Genomic DNA, 19,928 nt, shown 5'->3' with positions numbered 1-19,928 from the left:
CACCTCATTTTGGCAGTGCCTGTATGAATGGAGCTGTGAAATGACCTCAGTCAGGCCTGGTCCGTTTCCTGGTAAACAAGCAATCCATGTAGCAGCCATCATAACTGGCTTCCTTCATGGCACACTCAGGCGAGACCCAGAAGTCTAGACAATTCGGAAGTTAACAGTAAGGCAGCTGTGAGCGTGCAGTGTCTAGGGAAGCCTGGGCTGCCTCCACCTGGTCTGGGGATAAACGAGGCTTTCACTCACCAGTACCGTCCATAGAAATGTGAGTGACACCCCCCTGAATTTCTCCCAGGGATCAAACACCTGCACTTGCAGCTGAATTTTTATGAACATGGACCCCAGGATTCTGAAAGGATTGCTCCATGGAAGCCAAGCTTTGCCTTTCTGCAAATTCTCAGGGTGCCGGTGGCCTGCTGATTCCTGTTTTTCTTCCACCACAGGAGGCCAACTCTGCTGTGAACATTTTCCATCCATCTTTACTTGCCCTCTGTACGTTTTCTGATATGTTAAGAGCCTCTCATTTAAAAAAATTTTTTATTTAAAACAAAGTGGCTGGGCAGAGGGGTTTCTGGAGGTACAGTAACAAGTCAGGATAAAAACACATCCCACCAGCCTTTGGGAAAGGCTGACACTTTCCCCTATTGGAGCCCAAGACTCATTGGCAAACACAGGCCAGTCCCAGCTATCTCTAGAGCAACCCAAACAGCCTTGGACCATCTTTGCCAGCACTGTCCGGGATGAACGCCCCATCAGGGTCCAATACTCAGTTGCCCGTGGAAGGCAGCAGGCCATCAAATCTCTAGAATTCAAAGCTTCCAAACTGGGAGGAACGGTTGTTGGGTTTGGGTTGAGGTTTATAACCAATTCGGTCGTTTATCATTTGTTCTCGACTCTTGTGGTCATTGCTCAGACCAATAGCTCCTTCTCCATCACTGGCTCCCACTACGTCCACCTCTTCACGCTGCTTCTTACGACTCTGCAAAAAAACCCAACCAACCAACCAAACAGTGAGCAGCTAAAAATACGGACAATGGAAAACTAAAGAAACTCTTCCATGGAGGGAATTTTAGCACTGTCAAGGTAGTCCATGTCAGCTCTGACCACTAATCACAGGGAGAGCCCTCAAGCTGTGAAGGTAGGAAAAGTGTTAGGTGAGCTGATTTCGTTACAGACACCAACCTCATTGGATGTTTTTGGATAGCCATGAGGAGGAAAATAGGTTGTGCCATAAGAGTCAATACACAAGTCACAGCATTACGACATCTCACTCACAAACCATGTGTATACAAACAGCTATCAATTCACAGGGGTGATGCTACAGTCATATGGATGCACTGCAAGTTAAGGGACACAGTCAAGCCAAGTCTTGCACTCCACTATGATGGCAACTCACCTGCTCAGGATGTATTCAGAGATAAAGCTACTCACAAAGTGTGGGGAAGGGTCGGGTGCACAGCCATTCCCCGAAAAGATGGAGAAGGCCAGTATATTCTGAATTCTGGGGCTATCGTTCCAGGTTGGGATTCTGACGGCTCTGGAGTTTAAGATGTTTCAGAGCCTTTCACTGAACTACTGCACCCCTATAGCCCCACGATTCCCAACTAACATCCATTAGATGTGCTTTCAATGTAAATATTGTGCTTGTCCCACTGGCTGTAGGTGCATGAATACAAATGTAGTTCAAACAAAGATAAACCTAAATTGACATCAGTGCTCCTCTGCACCCCCAACTCCTACCAAAAATAGATAGAGCTCCTCTCTACGCACCCATCCCCTTAGGGACAGCCTGAGCACACAGGCAGGTCTTGCCAGATGTCCTGGAGGTCACACAATTAGGTCCCAAGGAAGCAAATTCCAATATCAGTGTTCGCCATTAAGAAGGGAAGAGGAGAGGAAACTCAAAGAGTTTGGCTTGTTTAGCCTAACCAAACAAAGGCTGATGGGTGATAGGATTGCTCTCCTTAAACATATCAGAGGGATAAATACCAGGGAGGGAGAGGAATTATTTAAGTTAAGTACCAATGTGGACACAAGAACCAATGGGTAAAAATTGGTCATCAACAAGTTTAGGCTCAAAATTAGGCAAGGGTTTTCTAACCATCAGAGGAGTGAAGTGGGAATCAGTTGAGGCAAAAACCTAACTGGCTTCAAGACTGAGCTTGATAAGTTTATGGAGGAGATGGTGTAACGGGACAGCCTACAATCACATGAGGGCCATTGGCAACTGCCAGTAGCAAAAATCCCCAGTGGCCGGTGCTGGGACACTAGATAGGGAGAGCTCTGAGCTACTACAGAGAATTCTTTCCCAGGTATCTTCCTGGTGGGTGATACCCATATGCTCAGGGTGTAACTGATCGCTATTTGATATTTGGGGTCGGGAAGAAATTTCCTCCCTGGTCAGATTGGCAGAGACCCTGGGAATTTTTCACCTTCCTCTGCAGCATGGGGCATGGTTTAAACTAGTGTAAATGGTGGATTCTCTGTAACTTGAAGTCTTTAAACCATGGTTTGAGCACTTCAGTAATTCAGCCAGAGGTTAGGGGTCTATTACAGGAGTGGGTAGATTAGTTTCTGTGGCCTACAATTTGCAGAAGGTCAGACTAGATGGTCACGATGGTCCTTTGTGACCTTAAAGTCTATGAGTCTATAATGCCAGGCTCCCAAAGGTACCAATTTAAAGACGGTCAAATCAGGACTCCCAGCTTCTCTTCACTACTGAGTTTGTGCAAGAGGAGAGAAGCAGGTGTCTCAGATACATAGCACCCAAATGATCAAACACCTTGAACTGACCTAGAGGTGAGCTTGGAGGCTGCACAGATTGTAGATCAGAAGAGTAAGATGCTCTGTGCATGAACCATCACTAAGTGAAAAGATAGCTGCTCTGCATTAGCTCAAGTTTCCTAATGGTTTCTGAGAGGTACCCCCATGTTCCTACACTACTGCAGTGACTGGACTAAAGGCTGCAGCGTAAGCCTTGATTCTCGGACAAACTCCATTATGCATAAATCCGAGTTATGCAATCACTTGGATTCCACACTGGGTATCTCCAGAAGGTTTACGCTCACCTCAAGATCCTTTCTAATGCTGTCAAACTCTTCTATATCATCTAGTTTCAGCTCCAGGCGGGTTGGTTTCCTACGCAGCATTTCAAAAGCTTCTCAGCCAAACTGGTGTGAATCCTGTTTGAATTTTTAACAAAGGGACCATGAGACATCTTAGAGGGCAGCAGAACCTGGATGCCTTACAGTAGTACAAGGGAGACCCAGACAAATACCTGAACGCTGCAAATTAGCCGACGACTGACCGTTCTGTAGCAGAGACTAGCTGGCTTGTCGTTCTGATGATTGCAGGTTAGTTTTAATTAGCTAGAGCGCTCCGGTGTGACAGCAAGTGCCTGCTCCCTATTGCTAAGGGGGAGGAGGCAGATGAGAACAGGCCCGGGCCGTCTCTGGTGGATGGGAGGTCTGGGCCGGGCCGGCAGATTAACCAGCTCCTGCTGTAACGTACTAGCTACCACTCGCAGTCCCGCACCGCCGAGCAGCCGCGCTCAGGCCCGGCCCGTGTGCTGGGCGCTGTACACAGAACGGCCCTGCCTCGGCCAGCGGGCACCGGTGGGTGAGGACGGGGCGGGGGGATCCCCGGCCCTGCGCTGGGTAGGGCTGTATGCGGGGCCCTCTGCCTGCGGGGCCCCCCGAGACCCCGCTCCCGCGCTCAGCCCCCAGCTCGCTCAGCTCCCGCCGGCCCCGGGGAGCCCACGGACTCCCGCCGCTCCGCTTCCCCAGCGCTCACCGCCGGCTGACCCGCCCCGCCCCGCCGCGCCGCGCCGCGCCGCCAGCAAACGGGCCCCTGCCCTGACCCGACCGGCCGGCGGCGCCACCGCGGGACCACACCTCCCAGCATGCCCCGCGCCACCTACCGCTACCGGACCCAGCCGGCGCCTCCCGCGCGTGCCCCTGTGACCCGGAAGCTCTCCCCTCCCCTTCCTTCCGCCCGACCGCCCTGCGACCCGGAAGTGGTGATGTGAGGGAGGCCCGGCCCGGCGCGCGGGTCCGTCTCAGGGTTTCCCTCGCTCCCCTCAGGCGCGGCGGCTCCATGGCTTCTCCGCGGGGTCCCGCGATGCGTGTCGCCCCGGGGCGGGCGGCGCTTTCTCAGCCGGGGCCGGCTCCAGCCCCGCGGGTAGGGCCTCGCTCGGGGGAGCCCGGGGGGATGTTCCGCCCCTCCCCGCCGCTGTCGCTCCAGCAGGCCGCGGGCCAGGGCGCCCCCTTCGCCGAGCCTCGCGGCGACTGAGGGGTGGCCCGGCCCCGGGAGGGGCGGGGGGCGGCGCTGTGCAGAGGGCGGGGGGGCCTCGCTGGGCTCATGCACACTAGGGGGAAGGGGCTGTAGCGTGTAGCGGCCGCGGTGCTCTGGGGGGAGGGTCAGGCTACGGGCCTGGTGTAGGCAGGGGTCGGGTGCCCCGTCCCGTCCCGTCCCGTGCTGCTGGGCCAAGGCAGAGTGCGCGGAGCTGTGATGGGCCCACTGGGGCGTAGGGCAGAGTTAAGGTTATGTGGGCGTCAACCTTAGCTTTGGTTTTCCGGAGTTTTGCTGAAGCTGATGTTCTGGAGGAAACCAGACCGAAGCAGGCGACCTGAATTCTGTGTGAACAACGCTCTGTGTCAGAGACGGTCTCTCTGTGCTTGGACGTAAAGAGACACGATGGTGATAGGGGTTAAGGATCGTTTGGGAAGTTGATGTTATGTAGGTTGGCAGTTGAGACGCTGTTATGGCGCGGTAATGATGATAATACCTGGTTCTTATGTAGTGCTTTTCATCAGTAGATTTCAAATCACTGTGTCCTCATCATACAGACAGGGAAACTGAGGCATAGAGACTGCGGTGAAATGACTTGGAAAAGGTTCTACATATCCATCTGCAGCATAGGAGGCCTGGAGAGGCCCATTGAGCTCACTGTGATGTACTCTATTGATGATGAGGAACAGCCCATGGAGATGTATATAGCCTGAAACAATAGCTCTGAGATGTGTGAACTGCTCTGTTCATCTGAGGCCAGGTCTACATGAGGAAATTAAGTCAGTATAACTACGTTGCTCAGGTGTGTGAAAAATCCACACCCCTGAGCAGCATCGTTAAATTGACCTAACACACACGCACACCCCGGTGTAGACCATGCTAGGTTGATGGGGAAGTTTTGTGGATTTAGGTATTGCGTCTCAGGGACATGGATTACTTACGCCAATGGAAGAACCGCTTCCATCAGAACAGGTAGCTGAAACACTACAACAGCACAGCTGCAGTGGTACTGCTGTAGCAGTTTATGTGTAGATATGCCCTGAGTGAGTGTTCTTGTCCCTTTTCCCTAGTGCCAGAGAGCCTCTGACAGGTCAAGCATATCAGCTCCTTATCCCATCTCAGCAGTGTGTTCTTGGTGCATGGTCCCAGCATGCCTGTTCTCAGCTCCCCATATAGAGGGACAGGGCTCCTGTAGAGGCCAGCTCACGTCGGGGGCAGGAAGAGGGGCTCAGAGCCCTTCAGAGTAAAGAGGGCCACTTAGATTCCAGCTCACCTGGGGGAGCAGGGAGGGGGGTTAGGGGCTCAGACATCTCTAGAGGGGCAGGGCCACCCAGATTCCTGCACACATATGGGAGGAGAGAAAATGGAGTTGACAAGTGTCCCCTGCCCCTGATCTCTCCCCCATGGTTCCATATCATCCCTGTCACCCATGCCCATTTGTCCCCCTGCACTTAATCCCCTCTCCCTTTGCTCCAGCCCTAAAGCTCTCTCTCCTACTTCTTCTCTAGTCCTTAATACCCCCATCCCAGGAGGTATTTGCCTGTGTAATTTATTTTCTTTTCAAAAGTATTGTGAGAACCTTCTGAATTTTCTGCTGTGCTTGGATTACACTTCCTAAAAAAGGGAAAAAACAAAAAAAATCTCTTGACAGCAGCAGATTGAAGCAATATTCTTACATTTCATTTTCAGCTTTCTACCAATGGTTGGGTTTGAATGTCCACTGCCTGAGTGTTGCTCAGGTACAATGGCTGTAATGTGTCCTCTTGACCCACGCAGGTCCTGTGATTACTGGCTGGCTAGAAAACCTCTTGGGCACATCCACACTGTAATCCATTTGGTGTATGCTAGTCTCATGCCTATCTGTAGAGCCAAACTCTTTTTCAAATACCATTTTCAAGTTTCATTCCATGAAAGGCTTAGCCATACACTAACTGGGGTAAATGTCAAGCAATTGAAACCATTTAGTGCACTCTTATTCCAGAATAAGAGCATCTACACATGGAGTTATCCAGAGATGTTAGGAGATCATTGGAAATGGATCCTTTCCGTAGAGAATAGAATTTTATAATCTAGTAACGGGTTGGTTTGACCTCTGTGTATATTTTGGAAAAATGGGATTATAGATGCTATAAGTGGGGTAGGGTGTCAGTGAACTGGGTTATAAAGGGGAAGAAATTTGCTGAATCCCTCAGCTTTGCAGCTACACTTCCCAACAGTCTGGCATCTTTTTGCTTCTGGAGGCCTTAATTATTTGTAGGGAATGTAATTTTGTTGTGCATATTAGCTGGACTCCATTGAAAACATTGTCAGTCTTAAAGGTGACCTGCTAATGGTCTTGTACCCTTTTTGCTTCTGTCTGATGAATAAAAAAGGACTGAAAGGATGGGTTTTTTAAGTTTGTTTTTCCTGCTTGTTTTCTACACTAGAAATTAAGATCCTGTCTAACCTTAAAAATATCTTGATTGGAGAACTTGTGAAATGACAACATAATTGTGATATCACCCTGATGACATCACAAGATCAGAGAAGTTTAGCTTTTAAATGGAGAAGGGATTACTGTTTTAAAATTTTTCTTCTGTTTATTTTTAGTAAAACTCATTTAGCTTCTAAGGCTAAGTAATGTTTTGAATAGTGAAATTGCTTGTTAAAGATTCAGATCCTTCCTTCTTTCAGCTAGAGTGTTAAGAATGTGCACCAAACATCCCTTATACCACCCAGCAAAGCTAGGGAAGAGCAGACTCTACATTCTAAGAGCTTGTCTGTACATGGAGTTATTCAGGAATATCTCTGTGTGTATGCTCATATTCTGGAGTATGATTGTGTTGTTCTGGTTTAGCTGAATTCAGAGGAGCAAGGCACTTTTATTTCAGAATAAGAGCATCCACGCATGGAGTTAATCAGAAATAGCTGATACAGTTTAAATTTGCACCCTACCTTAATCCAAAATAATTTTCAAGTGTAGCCCCAAAGGAAGAAACTAGCAGGGGAAAAAGGTTAAAGAAAACCTGAGAAGATTTTTGTTAACACCATGAAGCAGAAAAGATCTCAAGTCCAGTTTAAAAAAAAAAATCCTTTGTGGCTGCCCTTTAACTCTTCTTTAACATGGTTTTACTGGGGAATAGTCTTGCTGTTCAAACAGTTATATTTAACTTCAGGTTTTCTCACCTGGATGACCTCATTAACTATTTCTCACTGGGGGATGCTATTTCACACAGCCTGAGATTGCTGAATTGCTGCTTTGTAGTCTTTTGAAATCCTGTCTTTATTCTCAGGCAACAAAAAACAAGCTCTCGGAGGACAGCGATGCTCCCCCACTCAAGAGATCTCATATCTTCTATGGCAGTTTGGAGGAGAAGGAAAGGGAGCGTCTTGCCAAAGGAGAATCTGGGCTGCTGGGAAGAGATAGAGTGAGAGCTGCGATTGAGGCAGGCAATATTAACATAACCAGCGGTAAGAGTGCACTCTGCATAACACCCTCTTCTTGTTGCCTTGCTTCTGATTTAGAGACATTTATAAGAGTAATTAGTCTTTGATTGGCCAATATTCAAACTTAAAGTTGTAGCTGCACAAACTACACAGGTTCGGGCTGCAGAGACAAGTCCTAGCATCCAGTTCACTATCTTGCAGGGTGTTTGGAGCAGCATGACCATTGTCAGCACCCACAATCCCTGCCTTAAACGGTTGTGAGAATCATTTTTAAATTATGTATCTCTTCTAGTGGTTAGACTTGTCCAAATCTTTGCTGCACTACTTGTTGCTTTAATTTGATGGCTCTGTTTCTGGCATAGGTGAGGTCTTTGATCTTGAAGACCACATAAGTGAGCGTCAGGCTGAAGTGTTGGCTGAATTTGAGCGCAGGAAGCGTGCCAGGCAGATCAACGTTTCTACCGATGACTCTGAAGTCAAGGCGTGCCTACGAGCACTTGGGGAGCCCATTACACTCTTTGGAGAGGGGCCTGCAGAAAGGAGAGAAAGGTATTGTGCCTAGCCCTTTATGTGGCTGACAGTGGTAACCACCCCCATCCCACTCCTAAATCTGTCAAGTTCCATGAGGTGTGGAGTGCAGCAAGTATTGTTGTCCAGTGAGGCTTTATGGTGATCTAGGAAGAGTTGAGGGGAGGAGACAATGGAAGAAAATGACTGTCTGTCCCGGTTGATCAAGGTTATCTGAGAACTCACTGAGTGAATAGGGTTTAATTTTTTATGCATTTCATTACAGATTGAGAAATATCCTCTCGGTGGTTGGCACGGATGCCTTAAAAAAGACCAAGAAAGATGATGACAAATCTAAGAAATCCAAAGAAGAGGTAAAATCTCCCAGTCTTGATGTCTCCTGGCTGTTAATGCAGAGAGGAGGAAGCTGCTTGACAGAAGCCTTATTTGGCAACCTGTGTTATTTCCAGGCCTCTGCCCTGGTGGCATTCTTGTTTCAGTAGAGGGCTTGATAGTATGAATTCACTCCACACATCCCATCCCATCCCTTCCTGCCGCTGCTGTCCATTTGAAAAAGTTTGTTGCTTCTACTTTTATAACCTGTTACTTAAATCAAAGGTGTCAAATTCATTGTGTAGGGAGGACTGCATTCCACTTTTAGTGATTATCCATGAACCAAAGGTGTAGGTGTAGGACTCCATGCCCCTCTCCTTCCACAGCAGAACACCCGCTGATGGCAATAAGGGGACTGTATGGCGAGCAAGGCCAAAATCTGCCCTTTGTAGAGTACAGTAGAATTTCAAAGATACGAACACCAGAGTTACAAACTGACTGGTCAACCGAACACCATGTGAAACCAGAAGTAAACAATCAGGCAGCAGTAGATGGGGGTGAGGAGGAACAAAAGCAAATGTCTGTACTATACTGTGCCTGTATTGCATCTTAGGCATACGGAACAGAAGCAGCCCGGGGACTGCGTTGTTTCCTGTAAGCCAAAGGTGCTGTTTCACTCCCTCCCCACCCTACCCCACTGGGAGGTGGAAGCTGTTTTCACCACCACCCCCTATCAGGAGGGTCAGTCTGGTGGCCTGGAGCTGTAGTGCAGGAGCTGTGCTCTGGAGGAGTTTTAAAGGGCCACAGCTTGTGCACTGATGTGGTCCAAGCTTTGCCTGTGGCTGCACTCCTGGATTCTGACATCACCTCTGGGAGTGCAAGGGGCAGGGGAGGGAGGGGCGCTGGCAGCAGTCTGGCACCACCACGTGCTGCCTCTGGAACCTGGCGAGCAGTGCACAGAGCAGAACGAGCCCTGAGGGAGGTGGCTGAGGGCTGGTGCTTGTCATGCCGACCATGTGGGGCAGGCCCCCCCCACTTCAGTTCAAAGGCAAGAAACAGGAATAGGGCAGGGAGCTGCTTGCAAACCAGGCAGTGCCACCTTTACAGAGATCTCTCCCAGCCTCAGCTAGAAGACACTGACTGCCGGGTACTGTACCATAATGTTTTGTTCAGAGTTATGAACATTTCAGAGTTACAAATAACCTCCATTCCCGAGGTGTTTGTATCTTTGAGGTTCTACTGTAATTAATTTTGTAGTTACTGTTATTAATAAATACTTTATTGCCACATTCAGTGTCACTTAGTGGGCAAGTAGCCCTTCGCCCCATCCCCTTGGAGTCACCACACTACTGTTTCTGCCCTTTGATTCTCTTCACCCTCCTTCCTCCCCCTCTTCATTTTGTTTCTCCTTTTCTCTCTGCATTTGCTTCCTTGCAGCAACTCTCACTTTCCACCCCCTGTACTTTCCTTCTTCCCGCTTCCATCGGCTAAAATCAGCAATGCAGTAGTTAAATGAAAAGCTGAAATTGCGCCATCTGAACATGGCGTGTGAGCTGTGTAACCATGTCAGACAAGCCAAATCTGGTCCATGAGACTATACGTTTGACACATCTGCCTTAGATTCTCTTCTAGGGATAGTAGAGCCACACTAATCCATACACTTTGTAAATGCCAGGAAATAGCTGCCCCACCCTCAGCACAGATTTAACAGCAGATGCAGCAGTGGCATTCTGGTATCATGGTGATGGGTGCAATGTCGGTCACCAAAGAGAAGAATGACATCACTCAAACTGTTTCTGGGTTGGTTTGTTTTTCAGTATCAGCAAACCTGGTACCATGAAGGGCCCAACAGCCTGAAAACAGCTAGGTTGTGGATCGCCAACTACTCGCTACCCAGGTAAGGAACCAGGTCACAAATTGAAAACAGTAGGAGGAGACGCATGCTGTTATAAGGATCAACAGACTTGTTAAACAAAGCCAATGATTAGCTCTGTGATGGGCAAAGCAGGGAGCTTGAGAACAGGAGACTCATGTCTGTAGTTGGAGCCAAGCAGAAGGGACTCGGGAGTTGTACACTTAATGTCTAGCGCTGGCAATAGCCCAGCTTTGGGGCAAGGAAGGAGAGCACCGGACCTATGCCAGCCCTAGGGCAGGAGGATGTGGGGTGTAATCACTCTAATTTTGCACATGCCACAGAGCAACGAAGCGGCTGGAAGAAGCCCGTTTGTACAAAGAGATTCCAGAGGCGACCAGGACATCCCAGAAGCAAGAACTGCACAAATCTCTGAGGGTAAGGGATGCTTTTATCTCTGATCATAGGTGATCAGCAAGAGCTGGCTCTACCAGAGCAAAGCTAACAGGCCTAGAGCAACTTCCCATCTGCATGTTGTTCTCCAACCCCCACCTAGTTTGCAGCCACTCTGCTCTGCCCCTTTTCTGACCTTGTGACAGGGCTGGGCCTTGAACCATAAAATAATCCTGTTCCCTCAGTGATTCAGAGAGCAGGACTTGGTTTAATACTCTGCCTGCAGGGCAAAGGGATGGAGACACATCTGTGTTCTTCCTAATACCTGCAGGGGAGGTTTAGATGGGTGGCTTTTCTCCTGAGAGCACCCTTCCACCGGCCCTGGCGAGTTCAATGCTGATTGCACCTGGTACATAGAAAAGAGGGGCCCAGACCACATAGGGCACTCTGGATCAGAACCAAGACTTTGAAGTGCACCTGCAATCATATCCACTAGTGCAGGGCCCAGCAAGCTGAGAGCCAAGTAGTGCCATTCGACAATACCAGCTCTCAGCACTTAGACCTGGTCTACACGACAGAGTTAGGTTGGTAAGGCAGCTTAACCTCAACCGAACTCGGTAAGTGTCTACACTAAAATGTAGCCCCCACTGATGTAAGACGCCCACTACATCGACTTAATAACTCCACCTCCATGAGAGGCTTAGCACTTAGGTCTATGTAGTTAGGGCGACGTGGTGTCTGTAGACATTACGTTACTTACTTTCCCTGTTGGCTGTCAGCCCTGCTGTTGGGCTCACAGCTGGAGGCCCCCTGCCCTGGGACTGACAGCCCGAGTGGGATTGCAGGGCTCCAGCTATCAGTGCTCCCAGAATGCCACACACAGATAAGTTGGTGGAAGAGTTCCTGGGAGGATGCGCACTACCAACTGAAGGGGTATAGTGTGGACATGAAACACCACTTTAATTACTGCAGTGGCTATACATCAGCTTTACACTACAGAAGTAAGTTGACTTATGTTGACATGCCTGTACAGTAGAATTGGTCAGCTGCATAGAAGTAGTGAGTGGCTGGGCAGTTGACCTCTTTGGAGAGTGACTTGGTGAAGGCTTCTGCTCTCCTTGCTTGGGTGTGTCACTTTAATGGCCTCCTCGAGGAGGAGTGTCTCTTGCTGCTTCGTGCTGTTGTCATTCGGAGCTATCTTTGTGTCTTTGCAGTCCTTGAATAATTTCTGCAGTCAGATTGGGGATGACCGCCCGATATCTTACTGCCACTTCAGTCCCAATTCCAAACTCCTGGCTACAGCCTGCTGGTCAGTTTCCTTTTACCATACTTTTTGAGCGGGGAGGGGTGAGAAGGATGTGGCAGAGTCCTGTGGGAGTTACTCCTGGGGGGATTCTGCGCCAAAAAGTTAAAAATTCTGTGCACAATGTTTTAATATTCTGCATATTTTATTTGTCAAAATAACACAATATAATCATGCCAGTTTCAATTATTTTGGTAATGTATTTCAAAATACCTGTCAGCAAATATGTCTGTAACAATACAGACAACAAAAAAGATTCAGGAAATGTTTTTTGATAGATTTCTTACTAGGCATATTAATACAGAACTTTGAGTAATAATTCATTTGAAACTACAACACAGAAATTTATTTCCCACCCCCTCAGAAACAGTGCAAAGGCTTGGGGGATTCAGGGTAATGGAGGAGCGAAGAGGGAAGTAATTGCTGGGACAGAACCTGGGAGTGAGGGTGGGAGAAGTATGGAACAGGGTTTTTCTGTGGGGAGGGATTGTTAGGGACTTGGGGAGCCTCTCCCATGGAGACCCTGGCTGACCCCTTGCTTCTCCTATTCAGTCAGGCGCATCTGCCCCTGTCCTCATGTGGCCTTACATCCCCAATTCCCATTCAGCTAGGCACATCTGCACATGTCCCCATGTGGCCCTGCACCGTCTCTCCCCTGTCCCCATGTGGCCCTGCTGCCCCACTCCCATTCAGCCCCTGGCTCAGTGCTGTTATCCCACTAGCTCTGTGAGCTTGCTCCAGTCTGTCCCTGCCTGCTAGCCCTTCTGAACCCTAGTTTGTGTGACACTCTCCCCAGCAGCCCTTGTGCCTCTCCCCCCCACAATATCCCCTGCCTCCTCACCTGGCCCTCTCTCTCTCTCTGCAGCTGGCTGTTGTGGCCCATTAGGCAGCTGCCCTCTCTTCTGGCACCACATCAGCTCCTGGTGGGTGAAAGGTGTAATTGCAGAGTGACCCCTCTCATGGCTTCCCTTCGCTTCCCCTTAAGAATCAATTATTCTGTGGTGGGGGAAAAAACTGGGGGCGGGGGGGGGGGGGGGGGCGCCTTAATTCTGCGCTTGCGCAGTGGTGCAGAATTCCCCCAGGAGTAGGGATTTTATGTCTCAGTAAGACTTGTGCCTGCTTTTCTGAACTCAGCCTTCACCCCATTCTGGTTCCTAGCACAGGCTTATAGCAAGGTCACAGAGCATTCCCAGCAGCTTCATTTCATGCCCTCACTTTACCCTTCTGTGCCCCAAACCCTTTCCCCTCTCCCCAGCCCTGCAGGGTGTAGGCTATGGGATCACGTCCTGCTCCAGTGGCTGCACCACACAGAGCCTCTGGGCCTGCTGCTTTCTCTCCCGCACCACAACACTAAGCAGCACATTCCACCTCTGTGTTGGAGGGGGCTCCTCTTGCTTTGACTAAGAGGTGCTGCAGAGCAGCAAGAACTGTCCTCTCGCCACGTGGTCCCACAGTCACTCGTCAATAGACTTCTCATCTATTCAGTGAACCTCCTGCCAAAGCCCTCTCTAACCCGTCAGGGATCAGTCTTGTGCGAGTTGGTGTTAGCCCTGTTTGCCAGTGTTTTTTACTTTTGTCAGTAAAACTTTTGTTGGTCGAGGTATGAAAAAAACGTTCCCCTGACTGACATAACTTTCACCAACAGAAGCGCTGGTGTGGACAGCGCTATGTTGGCGGGAGAGCGACATAGGTACCGCTGCTCATTGGCGGTAGTTTAATTATGCCGGCAGGAGAGCTCTCTCCCATTAGCAGAGAGCAACTACACGGGAGACCTTACAGCGGCGCACCTGCAGCAGTACAGCTGTGCCACTGTGAGGTGTCTAGTGTAGATGTGGCCTTAGTCACTGCAGTAACCCCACACTCTGGTTTCTCCGTTGGTTTTTGAGCTGTGGTCTTGGGGTTCCCGCTCCTTCCTGTGCTGTGATTGAGACTCTAACCATGTTCCTTGTGTTCTACAGGAGTGGCCTGTGCAAGCTCTGGTCTGTGCCCGACTGCAATCTTGTTCACACTTTGCGAGGTAGAGGCGCTGTTGCGGAAGCGAGCTCTCGTTCCCCTCGGAGTCTGGTTACAATGTTGAGCAGTGCTCTTTGGCTAAAGATGTTTTGGGAGCTGGATTCTTTGGGGTGCAGACTTTCTGCTCCTTTCACCAGTGCTGGAGAGGGGATGGGAGGCGGACTCTGAGCTCATTGTTTGCAGCTGGTAATCGAAATCGGTGGGGTTTTTTCCTAGTCCATGCTGAAATTTTTTAGTCAGATTTCCAAATCCCTGGCTAGCCCACAGTGAGGAGGAGTCCTGGGGTTCCATGTCCAATAAGCCAGGACTTGGTCACACAATTTTGACCTATTAAAAACTGTTGTCTGAAGAGCTGGCAATGGGAAGCTAAGATCCCTTGACGGATCATGCAGGCTTTTGAGTCTCTCTCTTTCTCTCCCCCTCCTCCCGCCGCCAAGGACACAACACCAACGTAGGAGCAGTAGTGTTTCATCCCCAGGCTACTGTCTCCCTGGACAAGAAGGACGTCAACCTGGCCTCTTGTGCAGCTGATGGCTCTGTCAAACTCTGGAGCCTTGAAAGGTCAGAATAACACTGGACAGTTGCAATATTGTTGATTTTGCTTTATCGGGCACGTTGCACCTTTCTGCAGACATGCCCGGTTCTCCCTTGTACCTAACTGCAGGATGCGAGTAATTCAGCAGTGTCCAGGGGAGTCTCTTCTGCTCTCACTCTACACCCATTTGTCTCATTTACAGAATGGTCACCATGACGCAGGGTGGGGTGGGGGGTGCGTCCTCCACTGAGGATCAGCAAAGTCTGCCTTGCGAATTGCTGCTTACCAATAGGAGCCCAGTTCTGGGTGATGGAGCTTGTTATAAGTGATGCTGAGGTCTTAAAACCTTGCAGTAGGAGTTAAGTGTTTCACTGTAGCCTTCTGCTAGGAGAAAGTTCCCAGCCATAGGTATGGGAGTTAACTTTTCACAGTGTCTGGGCTCTCGGTTAGCACCAGTATCCAGAGAGGGATGGACCAAATGTAGCACCATGCCCCTGAAGAGTCACTTGCTGAGCTCAGGAGCAGTTGCTGAACCCATTGTATGGAGTTAGCTGTCATCAAAAGCCATGTCCAGCCTTCAGTCTGGCAAGAAGAAAGCAAGAAGGGGTGCAGGATATTGACATCTGGCTTGTCTTAAAAGCAAAACCCTGCTGTGCGTGTCTGCAAGAGCAGGTGGCTTTGTAGGCCTCAGCTCTTTATTATTAGCTCTGAGAGATGGTTTTTAATTGCGTCTGGCATGGCAGCAGTAAATGTGCGCCAGGGGAGATCTGGTTATTTGTCCCATGTGGACATGAAGTCGGTTATCTCTTTAATTGGCCTGTTTGGATGGATGTTTTTCTTTCTGATACTCTTTCAAACCTCTTTATGGCTGGTGGGCTGATGCGTGTAATTATGGCAGAACTGATCTCAACTCATTCTTGACCTCCATGTGACTCCTTCAGTATGGCTGGTGTCCTGTATCCCCATCGTTATAGTCGTTCTGGGTGACTGGGATTGTGATAACTGCTGCTTCCCTCTGCCCTGTTCAGATTTCATGTCCACTGTTTATTCTCTGTATTACCGTAGTGTGTCTAGGAGCCTCGGCCCAGGCCCCCAGTGTGCCAGGCACTAAACAGACACACACAAGATAAGCCCTGCTCCAGGGAACTCAGTCCTTTAACAATGTTATTGTTTATGTTGCTGCTGCTATTTGAATTACAAATCATCTGAAAACAGTAGCAGCTTCTAACGTTCTAAAATAATTCTCCCATTGGGGTGGCCCTTCTCTTGGGTGTTCCTAGGCCTGGACGCCGATCCATGTGGATACAAGTTTTTCACTAGTTAAGTTTTATCCATGTGAACAGGAGGTGGGAGCCCCAGCTTTCCTGTCAGCCCCATTGCCGTGTGATCATAGTGGCTGCAATAGTGCGGGTGAGGCCTGTGTAACGGTTGGTTTGTTTCTTCCAGCGATGAGCCGGTGGCAGATATAGAAGGCCACACCATGAGAGTGGCGCGAGTGATGTGGCATCCCTCTGGGAGGTTCCTGGGCACCACCTGGTATGTGGTGTCGATTTACCATATTCGGGGTGCTGAGCTTGAGCTCTTAGACTAGATGAACAAACAGGAGCTGCAGTTTGTCTGCAGAGCAGGATTGGCAAACTGACTGTGCCAAAGTAAGGGGGCACATTTCACCGCAAGCAGTCCAACGGGCCATGTCCAGCCATTTTTGGCAACAAGCAACAGGTTAGCCCAGTCTGGGGCCTTAGAAGGGCCGCATGAGACATATGCAGGATCTTGAACAGACCTCCTTTCTCTTCCCTTCCAGTGAGCCTTGTTGGTTTCCAAGTGGGTGTGAAATATAAGCTGTCAGAATAATAATTATCCCTATGGAAACACTCACTAGTGAAATAACTAGTTCCTGCCCTTTGGGGTGTGCCAACTGCCAAAGCCCTATAGTCAGGCCATGCCAGCAGCTCGCTGCTCACAGCTGCCTGTGGTTAACACTGATTTTGCTCACTAGAAAGCATGAGCTCTTGGGAATGGGCTTGGGCAGAGGATGGAGCAGATCCCATTGAGTCATCGTTAAGACCCAGATACCCTCTCAGAGCAGAGGGTCGATCTACCCTGGAACCCAGAGTTCACGTATGGTCCAAATATTTCTGAAATGCTGGCACCAGAAGGAGCCACAGAGCCTGCTGCTTAGTGGAATCTCTGTGAAATACCCCCAGGGAGGAGAGGAATAATCCTCATAAGTCAGGGACACCACTCTGCTTCTCTTCCTTCCATTCCATTCCAGGGGTTCCCCAGACTGTTCCCTGCTGTATGTCTTGCAGTTTGTCTTGTAACTGGCAGTGCGTAACATACTTTTCCTGGATCGTTAAACCATCACCTGGCTCTTTGTTTAAACTCGCCCTCCCCTCAGACTTTGCAGAGGTGACCGAACGTAGTGCCTGTCTGCCAACATTGCTGTAAATAAATGTCTGCCAGGCTTCCCAGAGCACTGGGTGCCAACGCTGACACACTCTTCGGAATTTGCCAGTCGATTCCCCTGGGAACCAAAATGATACACGCTCTGGCAGCCTGTCATTGTGACCTCCCTGCAGAAACAAATTTTCACTCAGGTGCCGTCACTTGCATCTTACAGCCTCCTGCTAGGAAACCAGCCAGCAGAGCGAAAGCTGGACGTAGTGAGCTATAGGGCATCTGACAGTTATGCGGTAAATGCAATTCTCCATGTGTGGCCAGTGAATACACATCTTTGCTCTGTTCTCGGGGGCTGGCGCAGCTCAGCAGCACTAACAGAGTGGAGTGGAAAGGCGTGTGTGTGCTATTGCGTTTATACCACACTGTGCACTGCTTTGCCTTACATTCAGTAAAATGTTCATATTCTTGGCAGGATCAGTGCTCCCTTTGATGGCTGGCCGGCTGGCTGCCGTTTTCATGTGGCACTGGGGAAGCGTCCTCTTCCCCCACATTGCAACTAGACTGTGCAGATTACACTGAGGACTTCTCAGTGTCATCAGGGTGACGAGGCCCGTTCCTGGTTGTCCCATGCTGTGCAACAGTTGAGACTCCAGGCTGACCGGTGGCGATGTGCTGATGAAGCATTTGTTATCTGTGTGTTTCCTCTAACGGTGTCTGAGCGCCCACATACCTTGTAGTCTGTGCAAATTTTAGAATTCCAAAAAAGTCATTGAACTGGGCTTTGTTTCTTCAGCTATGATCACTCCTGGCGCCTGTGGGACCTGCAAGCTCAAGAGGAGATTCTCCATCAAGAGGGGCACAGCAAGGGGGTCTATGACATTGCCTTCCACGTTGATGGTTCTCTTGCTGGGACTGGGTAAGATTAACATTGAACATTACCGAGGTTGTCTCGGGAACAGGTTGCTGGGCTAGGTGTGTTGCTCCTGTGTATTTAAGACGGGTGTGTGTTTGGCTGTCTTTCCCCAGTGGCATGGATGCCTTCGGTCGGGTGTGGGATCTGCGCACCGGGCGCTGTATCATGTTCTTGGAGGGCCACCTGAAGGAAATCTATGGGATTAACTTCTCTCCGAATGGGTAAGGAGGGAGCTGGCATGGTGCAGCTGGGGACTGTGGGAGCATGAACTCCATCTTCAGACCAGTGTGCTCTTCATTCTCCCCATGGCAGATATCACATAGCGACCGGCAGCGGGGATCACACATGCAAGGTGTGGGACCTCCGCCAGAGGAGGTGTGTCTACACCATTCCTGCCCACCAGAACTTGGTGACAGGGGTGAAGTTTGAACGTAAGTATCTCTTCTCTCACACTTGGTTTGCTTAGCAACCCTTCCATCTAATTCCTTGGTGCTGATGTGGCTGGGATGGCTGTGGAGATACAACAAAACTGCAGAACAGTCTCTACTGGTAACACAGCCAGAAATCACACACCTCAGCTGCCTCCTTTCCAGAAGCAGCAAGCTGCTTTTGGCAGTCTTTTGTCGTCTGCTGCCGTTTCTACATACGAACCTTACCTCTTCCCTTCTCCTTCCCTGCAGCTACTCATGGTAACTTCCTGCTCAGCGGGGCTTATGATAACACAGCCAAGATCTGGACCCACCCAGGCTGGTCCCCACTAAAAACGCTGGCTGGCCACGAGGGAAAAGTAATGGGACTGGATATCTCCTCAGATGGGCAGCTAATAGCAACATGCTCGTATGACAGGACCTTCAAGCTGTGGATGGCAGAGTAAGTCTGAGCTGCCAGTGACCCGGGACTGGGAATATCACAGCATTGGACTGGGCTGTCCCTGTGTTTTTATATTAAACAAAAAAACTGTTGCACCAAACTACGATGGTGGCTGGAGTTGCTGGCTGGCATCAGCTTCCCTGTGGCACCAGTGCAGCCCCTGTGCTGGGAGCTGGCCAGTCAGAGTTGGGCTAAGCTCCTGGAGTGACACTGCAACCTCGCCTTGTATGATTTTCTTTGTATAACCTCCATCACCTGCCTGTGGGGAGAAATTCGGGGGTGACCCATCTGCTCCCACCTCCTCCCTCCCCTCTGCCATGGGTTATACCTGTTGTAAATACCCACCCACCCCTTCACATGTGTTGTGCTGTCAAGCCCAGCACTTGGCATCCCCTTGGCAATCGTTTGTAGGAGTCTCTCCCAGAGCCACGGCCCCTGAATGATCTTGCTTTTGGTAAAGAGCCAGCTGCTGCAGCCATTCGAATATGGCACAGGGGTTCTCCTACTTCTCACACCAGATCTCTGCAGAACGTGGAAGACCATGACCGCTTGGGCATCTGCTGTGGGTGAATTTTAAGGGGGGGAAGGTGTTTCTCTTCCTCATGCGGAATCTGGCTTGACCTGCCCTGTACCCTAGATCCCCTTCCCTGTCTGATACTTCAGAGTGTTAAAAGACAAACACACTTTCAAATCCCATGGACTTCCCCTGCTTCAGCAGCCCAGCAGAGAGATGAACGGAGACTTCGGTTTCGGCTTTGAGTCTAGTTAGTTTCACTTTAAGGTTCCTGCTGTGGCCAAACCCTGTGGGGAACATTGACTTTCTAAAATCTTCCCGGTGGAGTTTTGCAGATGCCTGTTTCTAAGAAACCCAAGTGTTGGGTCTGATGTGATCTCAGCGTCTGCTCCCTTCTGTTGTGCTGGAGCTGTGTGGGGAGGGGCCTGCAGCATCCGTGACTAGCCGGTGGTTTGCGCCCAAGAAGCAATCCTAGCTAGCGCAGCTGAGCTGGGGCAGCGGCAGGCCAGCTGTTGTCCCTCTTCTCTCCCTAGACTGGGCCCTCAAACACAGGGGGAGCATTGCCTGCAGCCG

The 19,928-nt window shown here is 49.9% G+C and overlaps 2 protein-coding genes across 5 annotated transcripts; one reads left to right on the top strand and one right to left on the bottom strand.

The window, feature by feature from the left end:
• Window positions 1-523: 523 nt before the first annotated feature.
• On the bottom strand, window positions 524-3,986 carry CDC26 (cell division cycle 26). 4 transcript variants are annotated; one of them, XM_067561537.1, is made up of 4 exons: window positions 3,923-3,962; window positions 3,281-3,343; window positions 3,072-3,185; window positions 524-982 (listed from the first exon to the last, which is right to left on the bottom strand). In XM_067561537.1, exons 3-4 carry the CDS (start codon window positions 3,150-3,152, stop codon window positions 806-808), a joined length of 258 nt encoding a protein of 85 aa, XP_067417638.1. In that variant the 5' UTR covers window positions 3,153-3,185; window positions 3,281-3,343; window positions 3,923-3,962; the 3' UTR covers window positions 524-805. The 4 variants fall into 4 exon arrangements, with proteins under 4 accessions (XP_067417638.1, XP_067417639.1, XP_067417640.1 ...); XM_067561538.1 differs by lacking the exon at window positions 3,281-3,343 and having other exon boundaries at window positions 3,923-3,986; XM_067561539.1 differs by lacking the exons at window positions 3,281-3,343; window positions 3,923-3,962 and adding an exon at window positions 3,796-3,818.
• Window positions 3,987-4,018: 32 nt separating this feature from the next.
• PRPF4 (pre-mRNA splicing tri-snRNP complex factor PRPF4) lies at window positions 4,019-18,941 on the top strand. Its single transcript, XM_067561535.1, has 14 exons — window positions 4,019-4,182; window positions 7,566-7,743; window positions 8,082-8,268; window positions 8,513-8,600; window positions 10,377-10,456; window positions 10,756-10,849; window positions 12,019-12,113; window positions 14,066-14,124; window positions 14,558-14,681; window positions 16,102-16,191; window positions 17,852-17,974; window positions 18,085-18,192; window positions 18,284-18,402; window positions 18,652-18,941. The coding sequence occupies exons 1-14, from the start codon at window positions 4,099-4,101 to the stop codon at window positions 18,843-18,845; spliced, it is 1,623 nt and encodes a 540-aa protein (XP_067417636.1). The 5' UTR covers window positions 4,019-4,098; the 3' UTR covers window positions 18,846-18,941.
• The last annotated feature ends 987 nt before the right edge of the window (window positions 18,942-19,928 follow it).

This window comes from Emydura macquarii, unplaced genomic scaffold (assembly GCF_026122565.2).
Source record: "Emydura macquarii macquarii isolate MOO-44397 ecotype Brisbane River unplaced genomic scaffold, CSIRO-AGI_Emac_v2 contig_2417, whole genome shotgun sequence".
Taxonomy (NCBI): Eukaryota; Metazoa; Chordata; order Testudines; family Chelidae; genus Emydura; species Emydura macquarii.
Note: the sequence above shows the minus strand (reverse complement) of the source record. Positions and strands in the feature narration are given on the sequence as shown.

Bases quoted from the DNA above. Each gene is read 5' to 3' on its own strand.
- CDC26 (XM_067561538.1), bottom strand. From the start codon at position 3,152: ATGCTGCGTAGGAAACCAACCCGCCTGGAGCTGAAACTAGATGATATA. The intron at 983-3,071 runs GTGAGCGTAAAC...GTTTTTTTGCAG, and splicing joins GCATTAGAAAGGATCTTGAG to AGTCGTAAGAAGCAGCGTGA.
- PRPF4 (XM_067561535.1), top strand. From the start codon at position 4,099: ATGGCTTCTCCGCGGGGTCCCGCGATGCGTGTCGCCCCGGGGCGGGCG. The intron at 8,601-10,376 runs GTAAAATCTCCC...TTTGTTTTTCAG, and splicing joins CTAAGAAATCCAAAGAAGAG to TATCAGCAAACCTGGTACCA. The intron at 16,192-17,851 runs GTATGTGGTGTC...TTGTTTCTTCAG, and splicing joins AGGTTCCTGGGCACCACCTG to CTATGATCACTCCTGGCGCC.